Raw genomic sequence first — 16,178 nt, 5'->3', positions numbered from 1 at the left:
ATGGGGTGAAATGGTGTTGGGATGGGATGGGATGGGGAAGGGGAAGTAATGGGGAAGGGGAAGTAATGGGGATGGGGATGAGAATGGAATGGGGATGGGATGGGGATGAGGATGTGTTAGGGATGGGATGGGGATGGGATGGGGTGGGATGGGGATGGGATGGGGATGGAGATAGGATGGGGATGGGGATGGGATGGGAATGGGGATGGGATGGGAATGGGGATGGGATGGGATGGGAATGGGGAAGAGGATGTGTTAGGGATGGGATGGGATGGAGAAGGGGGTGGGGTGAAATGGTGATGGGATGGGATGGGGATGGGGATGAGAATGGAATGGGGATGGAATGGGGTGGGATGGGATGAGTGGAGATGGGGTTGAGGTGGTAACTGGGATGGGATGGGAATGAGAAAGGGAATGTGTTAGGGATGGGATGGGGATGGGAATGGGGGAAGGAATGGATCTGCTGAAGGAATGGGGAGGGGAGGGGATGGGATAGGGATGGGGATTGGGATGGGGAATGGGATGTGATGGGGATGATGGGGATGGGGATGGGATGGGATGGGATGGGATGGGATGGGATGGGGATGGGATGGGGATGGGGATGGGGATGGGGATGGGATGGGATGGGATGGGGATGGGGATGGGGATGGGGATGGGATGGGATGGGATGGGATGGGATGGGATGGGATGGGATGGGATGGGATGGGGATGCTGATGGGGAGGAGGGATGGGATGGGTGGGATGGGATGGGAGGGACGGTGACACCTGGTGGTGGGAGCTGCAGCACAGCCGGGGCCACCCTCGCCCTCCCACGCGGAGCAGCCAGGGCGCCCCGAGCCTGTGCCGTTGTCACCGCGCTGTCCCCAGGGCACCCCGGCCGTGACACACCGCGGGCGGCGGGGTCCCCGCGGCCGGGCCCCATCCTGCTGCCCCGGCACAACGCCGCGGGGCGGCGGAGGCCCAGAGCAGAGGGGGAGCACCCCGGGCTGCGAGCCTTTCCCCGCCGTCCTCCTCTCCCTCCCCCCGAGCCCTGACGACATTTTCGACTCATTTCTCACTTGGTCACCGATTCCTCGCGGCCCAGCTCCCTGCCGTGCCGTGGGGACGCGGCGGGGACGTGGCAGCCGCCTGCTCCGGGCTGGCCCCGGCCGCTGCTCGGGGACGGAGCCCGCGGAGGATCCGCGACGGCCCGGGTGCCTCCGGCCTCCTCCTCGGGTTTGGGGCGTCCGCGGCGGAGCACTGGGAGCCGGGGCCACGTGTCCCCACGGGGAGGACGAGAGCCCCGAGCCGTTACGGAGAAGGGCAGGAGCCGGGGACGGTGGCACCCGAACCCCAAAGGTGCCTGGAAGCGATGGGGAAACCGAGGCACGGCCGGACGGGCTCTCCCTGCACCGCTTGTGCTGCGCTGAGGCTTCCCCACCAGCCCCAACATTTAGGGACTCGGCCACTGCTGCAGTGGGGCCGTTTAACCCCCCCGGCTCCCCGCAGCCTCCCACCCAGCCTCCCCAGGCGCCGCGTGGGACCCGACGATACGTTTTAGGGGATGCTTTCGGCAGATCGCAGCTGGGTTTTGCACGCACCTCGCACCGAGCCGCTCTTTAAAAAAACAAACCCGAGGATTAGCCTTTCCTCGTCAACCTGGGCAAACGGGAGGCGAAGTACCCTCCCCGCTCCTTCCTCTCCTTCACCCTCCTCTTTAATTTGTGCCAGGTTTGGGATGCCCAGGGGCTTCAGCACTGCCTTCATCCTCCTCCTCCTCCTCCCTGCCCGGCCGTGGCAGCTCTGCCTGCGCAGCCACCTGGGGTCCCTGCACGCCGAGCTTCGGCCGGGAGCGATGTCCTCCTCCGCAGCCCCCTTCCCATGGGAAAACCCAAATCCCGCGGCCCCATCCGGCCCCAGGACGCGTGGACCCCCTCCTCCCCACGCCCCACGGGGAGTCTCCGGTGTCTCGTACTGGGGTTGAGCTCAGCACAGCCCCTGGGGGAGGTGAGGCCGATTTGGGGGTTTTCGCCCTCCCCGACATCCGAGCTGCTAAAAACTTGGGGGGAATTCATTTCTTTGAGCCCTCTGTGGGCCCTTGATGCACCCTGAAGGAAAAAGCAGCGCCGGAGCCTGAATTTTGTCGGCTGCTGCTGCCAAACAGCCCGGTGGCAGCGACGTGGCGAGGCTGGGGAACGGAGGCGTGCAGTGCCCGAAATCCCCCGGTGGCCTCCCCGTGGTGCCTCTCGGGGGTGAAACACCCCCCCCCCAAAAAAAAAAAAAGGAAAGGAAAAGGAAAAGCAGCCTAATTGAAAATCTCCTCCTCTTTCCTGGTGGATCCATCCACTCTTCAATATTAATGAAGTCGCCCTCCCAATTAATTCTCCGCCTGCCCACTGGAGGCCCAGGGGTGGAAACTCATTAATTTCTCGCCACCCAAATCCAGAAGAAATAACACCAAAAACCTCGGGGCTGCTTTCCTGCTGCTCCCTCCTCCTGAGCCCCCCCGTCCATGCACTTGCCCCCCTCGGCAGGCAGGGAAGGGCAGGTGGGGGTCAATTAACAGCGATTTAATTGCGTTGGCAGGCGCCACTGCTCCCCCTGCACCCAGGGGTGCTGTGCCCCCCCCGGCCCTGCTGCCCCTGGCTCTTCCCCGGGCACCCAGCGCCTGCATTTCCCCTTGTCTCAGGAGGCTTGGGGGGGGGGGGGTGCTAAAAGAAATTAAAATGCACAGGCACTCAGATGTTTCTGATTTATCTTTAATTTCATGGTCTCCTCATTTATTAGCAGCCCTGGCGTGGCTGTGGGTGCCCTTCGCGTCCCCGCTGCCCCGCTCAGCCCCGTGTTCTCCTTGCCCTTAGCTTATCTCCCAGCTGGAGCCATCCGCGAGCGGGGGCTCGGCGTGATTCCCGACTGTCCCTGCGGGGGAGAGGGGGACCCGGCAGGGGTGGGATGGGGAAACCCCACAGGGATGGGGTGGGGTTGGGGATGGGGATGGGGATGGGGATGGGGATGGGGATGGGATGGGGATGGGATGGGGATGGGGATGGGGATGGGATGGGGATGGGATGGGATGGGATGGGGATGGGATGGGATGGGATGGGGATGGGGATGGGGATGGGGATGGGGATGGGATGGGATTGGGATGGGATGGGATGGGGATGGGGATGGGGATGTGTGAGTATAGGATGGCAGAACCTCACAGAGCTGGAGATGGGATGTGAAAGCTCACAGAGCTTGGGATGGGATGGGAAAACCCGGTAGTGCCAGTCAGGGGCTGGGAAAGCTCGCAGGGGTGGGATGGGAAGGTGCAGACCCAGGCTGGGTGCCCTCAGCTCCCCTGGGGGCTGCAGAGCATCCCTCCGGCCACGGCATCGCCCGCACCGCCTGCGGGGAGGGGACGTGGTGGCCCCGCGTGGCCGCCGTGTCCTTTTGAAGCCACCCGCTGGCACCGAGCCCGCCGAGGCGCCGGAGGCATCAATCTCCCCGGGCCGCCGGTGTCAGCTGGGCATTTAGCGAAATGTTTCTTAAATGAAGGCTTGATGGAAGAAGAGGGATGGCTGCGCCGTGCCCAGCACAAGGTTATCTGTCCCTGCCGCTGCTGCCAGCTCGCGGCGCCCGCTGTTAACCGGGGCTGCGGTAACGTGCGGGGGGCACTGGGGACCCATCCCCCAGCCCCCAAAAATGCCTCTGTGAGGGGGGAGTAACGGGGCAGAGCCTCCGGGTGCAGGGTCTGGGCAAGGAGAAGGGGAGAGGCATGGAAAGCAGTGCCTGACATGGGCACCCGTGGGGTAAAAGAGCTCCTTGTAAGGTTTATGGGGAGGAGATTTATGAAAACCGGGGAAAATTGAAATGCCTGGTCCCAAATGTGCTGTGTGCTCCTGCACCAACCCTGTGGTCCTGCACCCCCTGCATGCTCCCGCACCCCGCGACGTGGTCCCGCACCAAACCACCTCATCCTGCATCCCACCGCGGGGTCCTGAGCCCCACCACAAGGTGTGCACCCCACTGCGTGATGCTGACACCCCACGGCGTGGCCCGGCACCCATCCCAGAGCTCCTCCAGCTCCTCCAGCTCTAGAGCTCTTCCTGCCCTTGTTCCCTCAGCCCGCAGCGAGCCAAGCCCCCGCTGAGACGCCCCGAGCTCAGCAGGTCTCAGCTGGGACACGGGGGCAGATTCGGGGGCGATGCCTCTGCCCCGCTCCCCTCCGAACCTCACCCCACAGGGTGGGGGACCGGGGCCGATCCAGCTGGTGGCTACGGGTGAGGAGCCACCGAGGACGGCGCGGGGGCTGGCGGAGGCAGAGATGAGGCCCCCACGTCCCCGCGGTGTCCCCACGGAGGGGCTGGGGGGGATTTGGGGCTGTGCCCTGCGGCCCGGACCTGCCCGGTGGGTGCTCCCCAGCGTCCCACTGCCCCGTGTCCTCTGCTGGTCCCCGGTGCCACGGCCGGGCGCCGCCGTGCCAGCTGCCGGCGGCATCGGCTGGGAGGTGACTCAGAGCCCGGCGCTGACTAACGCGGCGTGCCCGCTGCTCCCGGCACGCCTGGGGCGTGCAAATGTGTGTCCCTGGTGCAAGGGCCCATCCCTCGTGCGCACACACCTGTAGTGCAAAAGAATCCCTTGCACAAACGGAGCGCCGCTGTGCACAAACGCACGGCCCCCATGGAAATGCCCTTTGCTTGTGCGCGCACGCACGCACACAGTGGTGCAAATGTGGCTCCTGTGCAACACTCCTTCCCTGTGCACGCACTTGGATGCAAACAGCCCTTGTGCGAGCGCACGCCCCTTGTGCACAACCCGCTTCCTGCAACTGCACCCCTCGTGCGAATGCAATTCCCTCGTGCACAAAACCCCTGTGGAAACGCCCTTCACTTGTGCGCACACACACACACACAGAGCAGGGTGCAGGAGGCAGCTCCGTGGTGCCGGGGCTCAGCACCCAGGGGTGCAGGAGCAGCTCCTGGGGGTGCGTCGCCCTCGCCGCCGCGCGCCCATGAATAATGCATGGCTGCAGGCCCCGGGCGCTGCCTCGCCGCCGCGCAGGACAAGGGCAGAATACCAAACGGGAGCCCCGCAGGGCGGGCAGCCCCGGGGACACGGGCACACGGGGACACGCCGCTGCAACCCTCCTCCGAGCCTCAGTTTCCCCACGCGCCTCTCCTCGCTGCTGGGACGGCTCCGGCGGTGCTGGGCTCTCGCCTTGGGGCCACCCTGAGAGTCACTTCGGGCCCCCACGGAGCCCTGGTGATCCGGGGGGGACAAAGGCTCTCCCGTCCCCTTTTCGGGTGGATTTTATGGATTTTGGGTGGGCACCAAGCCCCAAGGGCTGGGCCACCTCGCATCCCTCCCACCCCAGGGACAGCGGGGGCACCGCGTCTCCGCCAGCCGCTGTCCCCCCCCCAGAGGTGACCTCCCTCCTGCAGCACCAGCTTCAGCGTGGGGCTTAGCTGATTTTTTTTTAAGGGCATTTTATGTTTTCAAAGTCGCATAAATGCGAGCAGGGGAGGCTTTGGAGTGGCTCCCGATGTGCCTGCGGAGATGCCCGGTGCAGGGCTGGTGCCCTTGGAGGCTGGGGGTGCCCCACCAGCGAGGAACGGCCCCGGTCTGAACACCAGACGTGAGCCCGTCCCCAGGGCAGTGCCAAAGCCGCCCCCAGCCCCCCAGCACTGAAGTGTGCTGAGGAACGCTGCCGAAATGGAGCCAGGCCCTCAGTTTGGCAAAGAAAACCCCAATTTCCTTCCCAAACCCACCCCAAGCTTTGCCCACTTTGGGATCTGCTCCTGCTCCTGCTGGTGGGCACTGGCAGCCCCCAGGACCCCCCAAAATCAGCTCCGGGCGGAGCCCCCTGAGTGGCCCAGAGCTCGCGTGGGGGCCCTTCCCAGTTTGGGGAATGGGTGGAAGGAGGCAGGAGCTGTTCCAGCACGTGGAAAAAGCCATTTAGATAGTTTTATTTTTATTTTTTTCCTTGGGCAAAGTCATCTCAACGCAATCCACATCCTCTCTGAAGCTGTCTAGACTTTGATGAATTTAATTTTGCTAAAAAGGAAAAAAAAAAATTCAGAATGAAATTTCCTTTGAAAGCGCTGGACTTTCCCATTCTGCCACTGCTGGGAGCGCTCGCACGGAGCTGCCGCGGGCTGTGAGCGTGCAAGGCTGCGCGTGTGCAAGGCTGTGGGCGTGCAAGACCAAGCGGGGGAGGCCACAAGCGCGCACACCTGACGAAGTGCAATGCTGTGAGCACGCGGGGCTGCGGGTGTGCAAAGCTGCAAATGTGCAGCCCTGTACGTACAGAGAGGTGTGGGTGTGCGATGCTGCGCGTGTGCAAGGCTGCAAGCACGCAATCCTGCGTGCATGCAAAGCTGCAAGTGTGCAACGGTGCGTGTGCAAGGCTGCAAGTGTGCAAGGCTGCAAGCGTGCAACCCTGCACGGATGCAATGCTGTGTGCAGGGCTGCAAGTGCGCGATCCTGCATGTACGCAAGGCTGCAGGTGTGCAGTGCTGTGAGTGTGCAAGGCTGTGAGTGTGCAAGGCTGCGAGTGTGCAAGGCTGCGAGTGCACAGCCCTATGGCACCACAGCAGCCGCATCCCAGCACCAGGGCTGCGTCCCACAGCTCAGCCCTGCCTTTGGGGCACGGGGACCCTCGGGCGCTCCCCGAGGGCACAGCCACGGCCCCGGGGGACGCCGTCGCCTGTCCCCATCCCCTCTGGGGGAGGAGGGGGCGAGGAGACCCCCCCGGAGACACGGAGCATCCTCAGGGTTTCCGAAGCAGCCCTCCAGGCTTTGCTTTGGGGCCAAATCCCCCAGCCCGAGGCTCTCCCCGTCCTCCGCAGGCGGCGAGCAACGGCTGCATTATTGATGCCGAGGCTGCGCCGCGCGCGCGGGAAATCAGGTCAGCCCCCCCTGCCCTCCCCCCTCCCGCAGCCCCCAAATCCCCCCCTTTTCCCCATCAGCATCCCTTTGACACACACGAAAAAAGCAGCAATCCCATCTCCCCTGGGCTGCCCTGCTTAAGAACAACAAAAGAGGGAAAAAAAAACCACCGCCACCCCCAGCTCCCAGCCCGCCCGCGCCTCCCACCCCACTGGGGAGCAGGCAGCGGCCCCAAATCCCATCGCCTGGCCCTGGGCTGGGGCCGCGGGGTCGGGGACGGCGTGGTGGGACACCCCGTGTCCCCAAGGGGCTTCGTCCTCCTCGAGGGATTAAGAAATCGAGGCCGCGCTGTTCGCTCACCCCCTGCCCGCTGCGGTCCTGGCGAGCGCGGGAGGCGTGGGGGAAAAGAACCAGGCGAGCTCCGTGCCCCCCCCTCGTAGTGCTTTGAATTTTTATTAAAACAACTGAGAAAAAAAAAAAAAAACACATTTCCTCGGAGTACAACGATCCACGGGGATAGAAAAAGGCTGTGCCAGGCCACGGCCAAACCCATCTGAATTGCAGACGCGCTTCGTGCGGGGAGTCGCTACAAGGCAGCAGGCTGTTAAATAAAGAGGGTTTGGGGCACGCTCTGCCCGGGGGGCTGCGACTCCGTCCTGGGGGAGCGAGGGAGGAACTGGGGCGCTGGGAGCCCGCCGGGTCCCCACGGAGGGGCAGGAGTGGGGCCGGGGCCACGAGGACGCGCCAGGGACCTCGCTCAGGGGCTTCTCGCAGGGCAGCCGCAGCGCGGGCGGCCAGGGTTGGGGCCCGCGGTGTGTTTTGGGGACGGGACCCCCCAGTTTGCACGGGGAGGCAGGGCTGGAGGCGGCCAGGAGCCAGGCGTGGGGGGAGCAGCGGCCGGGGGCTGCGGAGGAGATTGGGGGGGGGGGGTCCCTGCGTGTGTCTGGGGGCGCTGGACCCGGCCGTCAGCTCCTGGTCCTGCTCACCCCGACGGGGAACGGGCAGGGTGCGGGGTGCGCTGCTGGGGGACCGGGAGGGCACGGAGCTGGGGCTGCTGCAGCTGCAGCGCCCAGGAAAGGCACAGAGGGGCTGAGGTGGGGGCACCTCGGCGGGGCGCAGCGGGCACCCGCTGCCTCCCCACAACCGAAGCCGGGGCCGCGATCGCCCTCCGCCAGGATCCCGGCCGGCCGCAGCCCCGCCTCGACCCCAGGGAGAGCCCCCGGCCTCAGGCTGCCCCCGCTTGTCACAGTTTGCAGGGAAAAAAGGTCGCAGTTGGCCGGCACCAGCTGTTCTCCCGCTCCTCATCCCCTCCTGCATGCAGGGACGAGGAGGAAGAGGAGGAGGAAGAGGAGGAGGAGAAGGAGGAAGATGATGAGGAGGAGGAGGTCTTCCTGCCCCTTCCTCCTCGCCCCAGCGCAGCAGCAGCCCTCAGCCTTCGCCCTCTCCCCCGCAGCTCCTCCACAAATCCTCCGTGCCAGCCTCCTGCCTCCGCCGGGCCCGCTGATTTACAGCCCTCCGCTGGCACCTGCTCGGGGCTGCTAATGGCAGCCCCGTCCCGCTCCTCCGCTGCGGCCCCGGCCCCGGCCTCGCGCTGCCGGGAAAAAGCCCGAAAGGCTGAGCCAAAATATAAGGGGGGGGGGAAACAAAAAAGGAAAAGGCAGGAGAGGCTGGAAAAAACCAAAAGCAGGGAGGGAGGAGGAGGAGGAGGATCGGCAGACGCTGAGGTGGAGAACGTCGCAGTCCGGGGCGGGTGGTGGGACGCAGCCGCGGCGATGCCCGGTGCGGGCACTGGGGCTGGAGAGCGGCGCGGGGCGGCCGGGCGCGTCCTAGAGCTCCTCGAAGAAGGCCACGCGGGACTTGGTGCTCTGTAGTGTGAGCTGCAAGAGAGCAGAGGGGAGACGGGGGTGACTCCCTCCTCCCGCCGGGCGCGGGGCGGCCGCTGCCCCTCCGGAGACACGGGGACGGCAGAAGCGGGGACGTCTCGCCGCGGCCTCGGCAAGCGCGGGCTGGCTGAAGGGTGCGGGGAAGGTTACGGGTTCTCACGTGGGGGTGCTCCCTGCTCTCCCCACAGGGCGAAGGGTGCTGAGGGGCAGCAGCAGCGGCGGAATTTGGGCGGCTGGAGAACGGGGTCCTGGAGGAAAGCACGGCCCCGACACCCACCCCGGGGCCGTCCCGGAGCGGGGAGCTGAAGCTGCTCGCTCACCCCACGAGGACCCTGGAGCAAAGGCTCTGCAGCACCACGAAACTTGGCCCAGCAAAGCTTCTGGCAGGGCCAGCGAGGCTAAACTAAAAATAATGCTCTGCACGGGAGCCGCAGTCCCGTTCCCGAAAGGGCCAAAGGAGAGATGGGAGAAACACCCCCAGCCGAGAGGAGGAAACCCCCAGTATTTCAGGGTAACCCCCCGCAGCAGCGCCCTGGGAGAAGCGCCACCTTCCCCCCAGCTGCTGAATCACCAGCCGCATGTGCCAAAGCAGCGAGCTAATTGCACGGGCTTCGTTTCAGCTGGATTAAGCAGCGTGCCTTCCGCCGGGGCCGCGCGTTTTGCTGAAGCAGGGATCCCGGGCTCGCCTTGCAGCCAGCTAAGCCCCACGGCAGCGCTGCCAAGCGCTTCCCCCTCCCCGCTCGCCCCGCTGTCCTTTCCTCGGTAATTCCTTCACAGCTCTAATGCCGTTCCGAAAATCTGTATTGCAGAGGCAATTTCTGCAGGGGCTTAACGCCCTTTACTGGAACAGGGCTGGCTCAGCTCCTCCTCAGCATCCCCCCGTCCCTCCAGCCTCCTCTCTGGAGCCGCAGCGCGCGCTTGCTTTTGGCTCTTCCAGCTGGGTCAAAAGCCAGAGAATTTGGGGTATAATGCCCGGGGGGATGCCACGGAGCCGGCAGCGACCTGGGCTCATCGCTGCCGGGCTGAGGTGGCCGCAGCCACGCCAGGGGGCCGGAGGTGAGGCCAGGTGGGGCCGAGGAGGACGCTGAGCTCTCCCCTGCCTCCTTCCTACCGCCCCCGCTGCTCGGGTCACCTCTTCTGCGGGACGGGGGGAGAAGGGCAACGGTGCTGCTCCAAGCCCTGGCCACGGCTGTCGGGGGCTGGCGGTACCCGAGCCACCAAAGCCCAGCACGGGGACGCTCCTCCCGCATCCTCCTGCTGCGAGCTCGGCTGGCAGAGCACGAGCGTGTGAAGCCGGGGCTCTCGGAGCTGACGCTGCTGTGTGAGGGCAGAGCAACGAGGGGACAGGGCACAGGCGCAGGGGGAAGGAAGAGACGGAGGAAGAAGTCACAAATTAGCGACTTCTTGCCCAGGGGCTTCCACCCGTGGCCTTCCCTGCGCTGATCGCTGTTTGGGGGCTACGCGGGGAAACCGAGGCACGGGAGGAGCGAGGTAGCCGCGGCCAGGCAGGCAGCAGGAGAGGCAGGAGCCCGGCAGAGAGGGGTGCGATGAGACGTAAAAGAGAGGCACAGGCGGCTCGCGTGGTGCAGGAGGATTTCTTCCGCACGGCCCAGGCGGCTGGATCAGGAGAGGGAATTCAGATCGCTCCTGAGCGCACCCCGACTCCACCAGCGATGCTCTGCTGTGCCTGGAGGGAAAAACCCCCTCCTTTCCTTCCTTCCTTCCCTTTCCTGCTGCTTTTCACGCTGTTGAGCAGCTCCAGGCTGGCTGCCCAGGCCGGCAGAGCTCCGCTCCCTGCCCAGCACCACCAGCAGCGCCCCACTGACAAGGGAGTGGAGGCACCGGCCGCACATCGCTCGCGGCAGGCGCCGTGCCGCAGGGCTGCTCGCCGCGGCCGCAGCCTGGCTGTGCGTGGCATGACAAGAGGCGAGGGCTGCGCCTGGGGAAGGAGGGCAGAGCCCCCCGGCACCACGACTCGCCCCACGGCGGGGTCCGGGCAGCGGCTGCGCGAGCCGGCGGGCGCGGGGAGCTCCGGAGCTGAGCTGGCATCGGTTGTGGCTGTGGCCACGAGCCCCAGGCAGCTCTTTGCAGGGAACCCCCTCCCTAACAGCAGGAGCCACCCGTTGGGTCCTTTTCCTTTTCTGCACCGGGACAGGCAAGCAAGGAGAGCAGCAGGAGGGACGCGATGGGGCTCGGGGACTTGCCCCCAGGGCGTGCAGGCAGCAGTGCAGGCAGCAGCCCCCTTTCCCTGCCCCGTTTGCTGGGGAAAGCCCCAGGCTGGCCCCCAGCACCTCCTGCCTGCCCAAACTGCCCCCAGCGCCCTGGCACCAGCTCCACTCGCCCGCCAAGGAGCGCTGAGTGCCCACATGCTCACCGTAGCGCTGCGCAGGCGAGGCTGAGTGATTAGGAGCAAGTTACATTTTCGTCAGTGCAGAGAGGGGGAAAAAAAAAATTGATTTACAAGCAGTATTATGATAATCTCCTTCCTGCAGGAGGGAGGGCGGGGTGGGCTCCACAATGCACTACCAGAGCCATCAAAGAAAATTTAGAGAGAGGGAGCGGGAGCGCAATTAAGCAGCCAGCGCTCAAATGAATCAAGAGGGGGAGAAGGGAACAGCCCCGCTCCCCGCAGCCCCGCGCTGGGCTTCTCAGAGCTCTGCCGTTACCCAGAGCTGCTGGACTCGTGCAAGAAAACAAACAGCAAGAGGAAAACCCGCTTAACAGCCGCTAACCCAGCAACCACGGCGCAGCCCTTCTGCTGGCACAAAGGGGCAGAAGGTGCATGGGGTCCGGGCAGCCCCGGCCCCACACTGGGAGCAGGGGCAGGGGACGGCGGCCCCCGGGGGCTCGCCGTGTGCTCCCGGTGCTCAGCACTCTCCCAGCCCCGTGGTCTTTATTCCCCGGGCACGTTTTGCTGCTGCTGCTGCTGCGGGCAGGGAGCTGTAGTCCCTGCGAAATCGCAGCCCGAGTGCTGCATCCCGTAAATCCTCTTTACTGCCACCCCCGCTCCCCTCCGTGTCCTCTCCATCCCTGCCCACGTCCCCGGCGGCCAGCCGGACGGCTCGAGGATCACATCCCCTTTTTTTTTTTAGGGCCGAAGCTCCCCGTTCCCCCCGCACCCCTCGCCCTGCCTCCTCCTCCCACGCGGCCGCTGATTCTGTGCCCAGCGCGGGGCCCGGAGCACAACTTTCCCCCAGCCTCCACCGCTTTGATGAGCGCGCTTAAAAGGGAGAAGATGACACTCCCGTCGAAGGAAACACTTTTCAAAGGCTGCCACAAAAATAGCTGATAGGCCTGACGGCTGCTGGTTTCCTCTCGCTCCTTGTAAACAAGGGAAGGAGGCTGCTCTGTCCCAGTTTAGCTGCCGGGGAGTTTCACTTCCCGTCCCCGAGGCGCAGCAGCTCGCACCTCGCCTGCACCGGGGCAGGAATAAAAACCCAGCGGGGAGCTGGGCGGGATACACCTCCCTTTCCTCCGGGATTTGGGGGAAAAGTGGTGCCTGGAGCGAAAACGTTCCTTTTGCTGGTCCCTCGCATCCCCCTGGGGGATGAGGCACGGCCCGGTCCTCCGGTGGCGAGGGCGGCGCTGGCCCCAAGGACCGAGCTCCAGCCCCAGAAACGGACAACTGCTGCATCCTACAAGCCGGCTTAAAAACCTAAAGGCAGCCCCGCGGGCAGCGGGAGCCCAGAGCCGCTCGTCGAAGGACCAGAGCGGTGCTCAAGGACACAGCCACTCGTCTGGGGAACAGGCACAGAGATCTGCTCCTTGCCCCGATACTTCCAAGGGCTTAAATCACCGTAAATAAGCACGACAACGCAAGAAGAAAGCAACCGGAAGGAAAGGCCGGGTTGTGCTCGCGTTTTGGAGCAGCAGCCTGTCCTGGGAGGCTTCCCCCACGGGGGCAGGCGGGGAAGAAGCGCTTTTTTTCCATGTTCTACCGCAGTCTGAGCGGCAAAACCCTCCTGAAGCCGAGCCAGCTGGAGCCGGCAGCGCCAGCCCCCGGCCGAGAGCGCTACAGAGAAAGCGGCTTCCAGATGAGGTGCTTGCGCTGTGCCCACAGAGCTCATAAAATAGGATTAGCATGTTAACCACGTAATTAAACACGAAAAAACTTAGCAGGCATCTTCAAAGGCAGGCAACAAAACCCAGAGGTCACTCAGCAGCGCTCGCTGTGCAGCTGGTTTAATTACGGGGGCTCCTTCCCGGCACCGCGCCCCTCTCAGCTGCCGCCCGATGCTTTTCACAACCTGCCAGGGCTCCAACGCCCCTCCCCGTGCCGTGCTCACCTGCAGACCTCACCCAAATTCGAGGTGTCATGGAGCTCCCAGCGCCGATGGGGACGGGACAGGGGGCTCAACAACCGCCAGCCGGCCCCGCAGGGGCACCCGGCCTCTCCCCGAAGCCGGCCAGCCCGAGGGGCACTGCTCGTTTTAGCTTCCTGCTCCTTTTTCCCCAGGGAACGCGTGGCGACGGGAGCAGCCCGTCTTGGGAACACCAGCAAGGTGCTGAAGCGACGGAGAGCTGGCACAAACCCCGCTGGCTGATTCATGGCGCTGCCTCACAGTCCTGAGAGCACTGGCGGCTCGGGAACAGCACCAGCCCCGAGCGGTGCTGATCGCTTCTGGTCCCGGGCCAGGCAGAAGCCCGTGGCTGAAGCACCTTCCTGCCTCCGCTGTGGTGCCGGGAAGGTGCTCAGCAGCCAGGCCGCGTGTGCCTGATGCTCGGGCAGGGCTACGCCGGCCCTCAGGAACTTCTCACAAAGGCTTTTTCCAAGCACGTTTGCCACCTGCGCTCAGGAGCGCCGTCGCTGCAGCACCCTCCTTATCTCTTCCTTTAGTGCTACAAGTCAAAATTTGCCCGGCGCCGTCGGTGGGCAACACCACAGCCACGGAAGGAACAGAAAAGCTCCCCCAAACCCCTCTTCCCCGAGGGCACGCAAGCCCCCGGCTCAGCCAGGCTGGTCCTTGGAGGGCAGCGGCTCCAGGAAGACGAGAGGCGGCCGGCAGAGCAGGAAGGAGCAGCGTGGGGAGGAGGCGGGGGACCGGAGCGCCCCGCAGCGTGGCGGGGAAGGCAGGGCCGCCCTCGGGGTTCGGGAGGGACCCGCTAACAGCTCCGCCAGCAGCACACAGCTCCTCCAACCCCCAAGCCATCCCCCCGAAGCCAGAAACGCGCTCTTTGGGTCACTTAAAAAGGGCTGGCAGCCACGAGCACAGGCTGCAGGGAATAACCCCGGGCCCTGGGAGACAGGCAGGAAACCTTTCCCATTTCCAGCACTTGCCGCTTCTCAGGGCTGGGGCCAGCGGGCGGGAGAGGAGAGCGCAGGGCTGCAAAGGGCTGCCTCGAGGGGTGGCAGCGGCCAACGCCACGCGCCGCCAGGCCCAAGCAGTACCTGCAGACGCTGCCTGTCCTCAGCTGCCGCCTGCACGCTGCTCTGGTGCTGCTCAGACAGGCAACGCGGGTCCCACAGCCACGTGCTGCCCTGCTCCGAGACGGGCTGGGGAAGTTTCAGCCTGCTACGCCAGCTCTGGCGGCAGCAGCGAGAGGAAATTGATGGGGCTTGTTTGGTTTTTTAAGCTCGTGAGTTCCTTTCTGCAGCAAACAAGGGGGCAGGTCCTGCTTTACTTCGTTACGGAAACCTTCAAAGGCCCCCCCGTACCTCCAACGGATTCCCAGCCACAGGCAGCAGAGCAGAAGCAGGCGTGTTCAATTATTTAAGCATCTCTGCCTGCACTCCCCCACCGATGTTGCCAACTCAACTTCTGCCAAGAGAGATGCATCCCAGCGTGGAGGACCAGGTGCGAAAATGAATGCGGAGAAGCTGCGAACGCCTCTGACGGCGCGAGAGCCGGGCAGGGGGCCGCCCCCCGTCGGGTGGGCTGCGGGGAGGAGGGTGCGGGGGGCCGGGGTCACAGCGCACGGGGCGGCAGGAGCAGGGCCGGGGGCTGGCTCGAGCAGCGCGCACCGCGGGCAAGCTCATGCACGGGTTAGTGTGACAGCCGGTGACCCCCTCACCACACGCAGAGTACCTCGGAATAACCTACGTGGAAGTCTCAAATGCAGATAGGTCTTCTGCCCTGGGCTTGAGGCTAAACCAGCAAAATAAAACGGACACAAAAAAAAAATAATTCCTCTGTGATACGAGCAACGTCAGGTCGTTTGTGCAATCCGTACAGCGCTGAAGTGACCGACAGCTTCCCAGGAGCGGCAGGGGGCTGGCATTACCCAAGTATTCCTAAACCACCTGTCCGTCTCGGGCGTCCTCAATTTCCCTCTCCATCAGGACTGCAGGGACAAAAGCCCTCCTGACCTCCCGAAGGCACCAACAGAAGCGGGCTGTAATTTATTCCGACGCGCTTCGGTGGCGGGCTGTTATCTGAAAACCTCTGCTCCCGGGGCCGAGACGCCCGAGCCAGGCAGCCCCGGTTCCCTCCCGGAGGCAGGGGACAGGCCTGCAGCTCCTAAAGGGAGGCTGAGCGCGGCCCCAGCGACAGGGACGCTCCCCCGGCAGACGCCCGAACGCCTGCCTGCCGCCTCCGTTAAGTGAGACAAATGGGACCATCAGCTTTCTATTAACTCATCTCAAAAGCTACAGTCAGAGGCAAAAAGTTAGCGTTTGCTGTTTATACGGAGGGCTCTGAGTATGGGGACGTATCCCCACAGAGCCTAATGGGAGCAGAAAGGGTTTCAGATTCTACAGTGAGTAAAGGGCCTGTGAAGATTTTTATGCTCTCCCCTCTGGAGAGGCAGGAACCCAAACAGCACAAGGCTAGCACTGGGAAACCAGCGCTATCCACTAGGTTCATTTTCCTGCCCCAGTTCAGCGATCACAAGCTCCCAGCCACGAGAGTCGGCACAAACTGATATTTTCGAACCCTTTCAGGCATTACTGCTCGCCGCTGAGACATGTTACCAGGCCAGGATTTGTTCTGAAAACCCGTAGCTGTTACCACAACCTACACCCTGCCACGCGTGCCGTACTGACTTCCGAAGCGCTCACAAGGACACTCGCGAGCAGAAACCCAGGGAAAAACCCTCTGCAGGCAACTGGAGCCGACCGCTAGGTCCCGCTGTACCAATTATGGATGCGTGCCCAGGCTCTCGTTAGAATGAACCCAGCTGGGAGAAGAGCAGAGCTACTCAACTAACGGAAGAGGATTGGATGTACAAATAACAAACCTTTCGTGTCGGGCCCTTCCAGGCGTGACTCCTGCGCTAGCAGACCCAGGCACCCCAACGTTTTGGCTAAGCATTAATCCCCGAAGCGTTTCTAGAGGCAGGTGGTTCCAGGGTGCGCAGTGCAGGGAGCGCGCACCCCACTCGAACCTTACCAGCAGCAGATTTTGCTGTTAGTACTTGCAGCTGCACTACAGGTTACTCGAGAACAGATTAAAAGAGAGGATGAAGCTCTTGGCTCTTTCTGCTCAGAGCTCATAAATCAGGAGCAGT

General features: G+C 64.1%; 1 protein-coding gene across 5 annotated transcripts in view; it reads right to left on the bottom strand.

Annotated features, from left to right (window-relative positions):
- Nucleotides 1–7,285: 7,285 nt before the first annotated feature.
- The window catches only part of NF2 (NF2, moesin-ezrin-radixin like (MERLIN) tumor suppressor), a 40,779-nt gene continuing 31,886 nt past the window's right edge, over nucleotides 7,286–16,178 (bottom strand). For 2 of the 5 annotated variants that reach the window (XM_083804062.1, XM_083804065.1), the window contains exons 16-17: nucleotides 14,774–14,818; nucleotides 7,286–8,726 (exon numbers count right to left, since the gene is read on the bottom strand). In XM_083804062.1, the coding sequence (XP_083660188.1) occupies nucleotides 14,783–14,818 (36 nt within the window). In that variant the 3' untranslated portion in view covers nucleotides 7,286–8,726; nucleotides 14,774–14,782. Of the gene's footprint in view, nucleotides 8,727–14,758; nucleotides 14,819–16,178 lie in introns of all 5 variants that reach the window. The other 3 variants (XM_083804060.1, XM_083804061.1, XM_083804063.1) reach the window with 2 other exon arrangements.

This window comes from Anser anser, assembly GCF_964211835.1.
Source record: "Anser anser genome assembly, chromosome: 18".
In the NCBI taxonomy this organism is placed as follows: domain Eukaryota; kingdom Metazoa; phylum Chordata; class Aves; order Anseriformes; family Anatidae; genus Anser; species Anser anser.
The sequence above is the reverse complement of the archived record's forward strand: the minus strand, read 5'-3'. Positions and strand labels throughout refer to the sequence as shown.